Consider the following 6,000-nt stretch of genomic DNA (forward strand, 5'->3'; position numbering starts at 1 on the left):
GTCAGGAGGTGGTGGGTCCAAGCCCCATTCCAGAAATCCGAGCAGAAAGATTTAAACAGACACTCCAGTGCAGTACTGCACTGTCAGAGGTGAGATATTTTCGATGAGATGTTTAACTGAGGTGCCATCTGCTCTCTCAATCATAGAATACCTAGAGTGCAGAAGGAGGCCATTTGGCCCATCGAGTCTGCACCGAAAGAGTACCCTAACCTAGGCCCACTCCCCGTAACCCAACCTATCCAGCACATCTTTGGACTGTGGGAGGAAACCGGAGCACCTGGAGGAAACCCATGCAGACAAGTGGAGAAATCGCAAACTCCACACAGACAGTGGCCCTGGGTCGAACCTGGATCCCTGAACCTGTGAGGCATCAGTGCTGACCACTGTGCCACCCGCTGAATCAAGGATCCCATGACACTATTTCAAAGAAGAGCAGTGTCCTGAGCAATATCACCCCTCAATCAGAAAAACTTTTAAATAAAAAAGAATCCATTGTATAATTGGTTATTATCACATTTCTGTTTGTGGGAGCTTGCTGGGCAGAAATTGGTAGCTGTACAATTTAATGATAACTACAATTTAAAATGGCTTCCCTGACTGTGAAGACTTTTGGGACATGCCGAGGTTGCGGAAAGCATGTATAATTGCAAGCCTTTTATTTCCCTTTAACATCCTTGCACATGCTGTTGAAAATCTAGAAAATAAACACCCAAACTTGTTTAGTTTTCTAAAATATTTTTGAATATATTTTGTCAATTATGCACACATTTGTCCCAAGATTAGTAGAACTGTCAAATTTCATTGTAGGAGACAATCGTTGCTATTGCTTTCTGAACTTAAAAATCTCCATTTATTATAATGAATAAAGCCGAGAGCTAATGTAAAGTTCAGTTTAATGGCCACGCAATGTAAAACCTTCACCCTGACCTTAATGTGAGCCATTAAAGTGATGGAAGGAGTCATCAAGTGCTATCAAGTGGCACTTACTCAGCAATAACCTGCTCAATGATGCTCAATTTGGGTTCTGCCAGGGTCACTCAGCTCCAGACCTCATTACAACCTTGGTTCGAACATGGACAAAAGCGCTGAATGCCAGGTATGAGGTGAGAGTGACTGCCCTTAACAGCAAAGCAGCATTTGATCGAGTATGGCATCAGGGATCCCTTGCAAAACTGGAGTCAATTGGAATCAAGGGGGAAACTGGTTGGAGTCATACCTGGCACAAAAGAAGATGGTTGTAGTTGCTGAGGGTTGGTCATCATAGTCCTGGGACTCTCACTGAAGGAGTTCCTCAGGGTAGTGTCCTAGACCCAACTATCTTCAGCAAGCTTCATCAGTGATCTTCCTTCCACCATAAGGTCAGATGTGGGGATGTTTGCTGATGGCTGCACAATGTTCATTACCATTCGCCCCTCCTCAGACACTAAAGGAGTCCACATGCAAATGCAGCAAGACGTGGACAATATCCAATCTTGGGCTGACAAGTGGCAAGTTACATTCGTACCGCACAAGTGCCAGGCAATGAACATCTCCTACAGGAGAGGCTCTAACCACCACCCCTTGATATTCAATGGCATTACCATCGCTGAATCACCCACAATTAACATCCTTGGGATTACCATTGATCAGAAACTGAATTGGACTAGCAATACAAATACTGTGGTTATGAAAACAGGTCAGAGACTAGGAATCCTGCGACGGGTAACCCCCCAAAGCGTGTACAGCACCTACAAGGCACAAGTCAGGAATGTAATGGAGTACTCTCCACTTGCCTGGATGAGTCTAGCTCCAGCAACACTCGAGAAGCTCTGCACTATCCAGGACAAAGCAGCCCACTTGATTGGCACCCCTTCCACAAATATTCAGTGCCTCCACCACCGATGCACAGTTCCTGCAGTGTGTTCCATCTGCAAGGTGCACTTTAGGAACTCACCAAGGCTCCTTAGGCAGCACCTTCCAAACCCATGATCACTACCATCTAGAAGGACAAGGGCAACAGATACATGGGAACTCCACCACTTAGAAATTCCTCTCCAAGTCACTCACCATCGTGACTTGGAAATATATCGCCATTCAACAATTTACCATTTAGTTATTCATAATAAATTACTGCAAAGTCTTGTCATTATCAGGATGTTGCATACTAACATTCAAATCTTGTATAGTGGCAAGTTTAGTAAGGTGATGCAGGGACTTTCACAAAGGAAGGTAAAATATACAAAATCGGGTTCATAGTTTGGGCAAACTAACCGCTTGTAACATGTTCTGTTTCAACAGGTACAAATTCTTCACAAAGCAGCTCCCCCAGTTCAAGTGCTCCAAATTCTCCTGCTGGCTCTGGTCATGTTAGACCAAGTACACTTCATGGATTGAGTTCAAAGCTAGGTGGACCAAAATATAGATCGGGCAGACGTAAATCAGCTGGCAGTATCCCTCTCTCCCCATTGGCACGAACCCCTTCTCCTACACCCCAACCAGCGTCACCTCAGAGATCGCCATCGCCCTTGCTTGGCCACTCAATCGGTAGTTCCAAAATGGCACAGACCTTTCCTGCTAAGATGCACTCGCCACCGACTATTTTAAGGCACATGGTTCGGCCCAAAAGTGCAGAGCCTCCAAGATCACCATTATTAAAGAGAGTGCAATCTGCTGAAAAACTCTCTCCGTCCTATACTTCTGACAAGAAACAACTGTGCACCCGCAAGCATAGCCTTGAAACATCTCAAGCAGAAGGAAGGAAAGAGTCCTTACAGAGAGATTTGTGTCTACATAGTTTAGAAGAGAACGCATTTGAAATGTCGTCCATCACCAAAGTTAGACCTGTGGAGCAGGGCTGTCTCAAGCGTCCCGTCGCAAGAAAGGTGGGAAGACAGGAGTCACTTGATGAGGCTGATAAAGAGAAACTAAAGGCAATAGTTGTAAGGAAGAAAAATTGGAATGTGAGACGAGAATCTCTCCAAAAACAAAGTGCTATACAAGAGCCGAACTCTGGACATGAAAAGGCTGCAGAGGTGGCTGAGTTTAATTTGGACATTGCTGAAGATTCGACGCGTACTGAAATTAATATGCAACGTCCAGACGAACAGTGCATGTCCGCAAGCGACTCACTGATACCTTCTTGTAAAAAGCTGTGTACCAGCTCCAGTATTCACGATGACATCCCATCAGTGTTGCAGACTGCATACTCTGATTCAGGAGTTGAAACTTTCACATCGACTCCTGCCGTATTTGATGCCGAGAAAGTTGCACAGCCATGCACAGCTTCCTTCGAGGTGAAGAAGTTCTGTGGAAAGGGTGTTGAGGCTGAACGGACTGGAAAACACACTAAAGAGCCAAATGTTTGTGAAAGGTTGGAAACCAAAACTTCAAATGTAGAACCCATCGGAAGCAAAAAATGTTCCAGAGAAACTAATAATGGTACGGGTTCTTCGGAGACATTCAAGGCTGAAATGTTCTCACCTGCCCACAACACGCAGCCAAAGACACTAACATCTTTGAATAAAGAAGAATCTTCCATTCTGAAGATAAACAATTCACCAGCAAATACTGCTCACTGTCATTTGAGGTCAAGCCCGTCTGACTGTTCCAAGGTAGTAACTGGAATGGCTCAATTTGCTACGGACAAACCGCAGTTAGGTTTAATGACTGAGAGTGTTACCAGGCAAATGACTGAATGTAAACTGGATGGTAGATCTATCTTGAGCCTAAAGCCACTGGAAGGTACTCTTGATGTTGCTTTCTTGACCAGTCTGAGTACATCAAAGGCAGAGACACATTTATCTACAAGACATGAGAAGCAGAGCTCATCAGTAAGGGACACGTTATGCCACAGGCCCAACCCTAATAATAATGCACAACCATCTCTTTCAAAAATCAACACGCCTGCTGCTCACTGTGGCAAGGGAGATGAAACGAAGAATGTCTCTCAAAGCTTGCCTCTTAATCGTTTAACATTCGAGACCGTGTCAGTAGGTGGACTGCCTGAGACAAAGGAAAGCAGCTCACACTGTTCATTAAAGGACAAAGTCTGCGAGGCCAAATGCAGTCTCGGGTCTGCACCTCAAAGCGCAAGTTCAGAAATGTGTGCATCCGCTGAGAGAAAAGACATCACGGACCCCAAGGAAAATAAGCAAGGTAGCCGGCCGCAGTCATGCACTGTGAATAAAAGGAACACTTCGAACGATCCATCAAAGTTGCCCTCGTCTCAACACCATTCTCCCTCTGGTGCACATGTGGAAGTGGGCACAAGCAACCAAAAGCAATGTCCGAAGGAAGCATCACAGGGCAGGCAACCTAAGAATTCATAGCGAATTAAAATAAGAGGGTTTTAGTCAGTGAAAACGAGGGCAACATTTCAAATGGTGTAAATAAACTGACATCAATCAGTACTTCCCCTCGTCCACAAGCAGGGCAGAATTCTGTTTCTCAGAAACTAAAGTCTTTGGCTTAACACCTTTTAAAAGAGAAAGTTAAAATATTGTTTTCTGTCCCTCCACTCCCCCTCACCCCAACCCCCACAATTGCTTTGTTTATAATGACCAATAGAAATATCCTGGTATTTATACAAAGTCACTTCGAATGTCCAAAATATTGGGTGTAGTAAGATCTTTTTTATGTAGATATAATGTAATAAACGGCTCTCGCAGTTTTGGGGAAGAACATTGCGGCGTAATTTATCCATGAAAACATGTAACACACTCCTTGTCCTCTGTGGTAACCAGAATAAATGTTCATTGTGTGGTTTAAAAAGTGGTGGCGTTATTTTATCTGTAACATTTTCACACGCAACACCCAGTGGCATTCAGTAAAATTTGCTGTATAAATAGAACATTTGTGTGGGTATGGAAAAGCTTGCTATTTTTAGCAGGTAATGCTAAAATCTACATTCTGTACGAATGCATTGAGTAGCTCTGTACATTTCAAACAGCGTCATTTCATTTGTGAGGAAAAACTGTACATATTATCCACAAAAAGGAGTTTATGGAGTTTCTTTTTTGTCCGAGAAGAAGTGGAGTTACTCGGTGCTGAATGGAATAGTTTCTTTTCTAAATTAATTTTGCTAAGCCTTTATTTATCCATCTCTGTGTAGAAAACAGGATTCAGTGTTTGTTTTGGTTGAAATAAATGGGAATGCTGGGGTAGAAGCACATCAGTGCTGAAAAGATTTGGGCACATATTACTCGATTGAGAAAAATCCCAGTAAAGATGTCGCCTTCTGTTCTACAGCCTTTAAACAAAATCTGTGCTTTTTAGCTGGTTATAAAGCATATTAAACTCTTGTTTACAAATGTATCAGAGGTGTAAATAACTATATGGCAATGTTATGTTTGCCAAATCTATGTGTGGCATTTTGGAAATCTCACAGGTATTTTGTTTGTAAATGTACCAATTTATGTTTTGGTAATAATGTACCAGCAAACTGTTGAAGATGTGAAGAATGTTGGGCTGTGGAATCTGGTTTGTTGTGTTCTGTTGTGGCGCAGGTGGTGTGTGCTGTACCTGTTGATTTGGAGTACTCGCTATTGTTGGACTGATGCTTAAAGCGATGATTTGAAATATGCTGTCAGAACTGTGCAATAAAAAAAGATGTTTGCAGCTTCTGTGTTTTGGTTTTCCACCACAGAGCTTCGTGGATGTTCTAACTGTCGTATTGTAATGGAAAAGAAATATTTATACTTATGCATTTGCATATCACAAAAAAATAAATGTTTTTCAGCATGAAAAGTTGTCTGTTCATTATAGTGGCCTTAAAGTTCTTCCAATAAACAACTTGAGAGAAAAAAAGCACTAAGCAGACCACAAAGTCAGTGAGCACTGGCTTTTCAAAGTTCCTGTGCAATAATCTGTCGTCTTCGAATGTAACATCTTGAGAAAGCATGTCTCAATGGTTTTCTTTTTACACTTTCATGGAATGTGGGTGGCAACTTTGCCCATCTTTAATTGCCCTTGAAGCTCACCAGGCCACATCAAAGGGGAGTTAAGAGCCAACCACATTGCTGT

General features: G+C 42.8%; 1 protein-coding gene across 16 annotated transcripts in view; it reads left to right on the forward strand.

Annotated features, from left to right (window-relative positions):
* Window positions 1-5,724, forward strand: part of LOC140429216 (microtubule-associated serine/threonine-protein kinase 4-like) — a 651,560-nt gene extending 645,836 nt beyond the window's left edge. For all 16 annotated transcript variants that reach the window (XM_072515935.1, XM_072515937.1, XM_072515936.1 and 13 more), the window contains one exon: window positions 2,278-5,724. In XM_072515935.1, coding sequence (XP_072372036.1) covers window positions 2,278-4,307 — 2,030 coding nt within the window. In that variant the 3' untranslated portion in view covers window positions 4,308-5,724. The remainder of the gene's footprint in view (window positions 1-2,277) is intronic.
* The last annotated feature ends 276 nt before the right edge of the window (window positions 5,725-6,000 follow it).

The sequence above is a fragment of the Scyliorhinus torazame genome, chromosome 9, assembly GCF_047496885.1.
Source record: "Scyliorhinus torazame isolate Kashiwa2021f chromosome 9, sScyTor2.1, whole genome shotgun sequence".
NCBI lineage: Eukaryota > Metazoa > Chordata > Chondrichthyes > Carcharhiniformes > Scyliorhinidae > Scyliorhinus > Scyliorhinus torazame.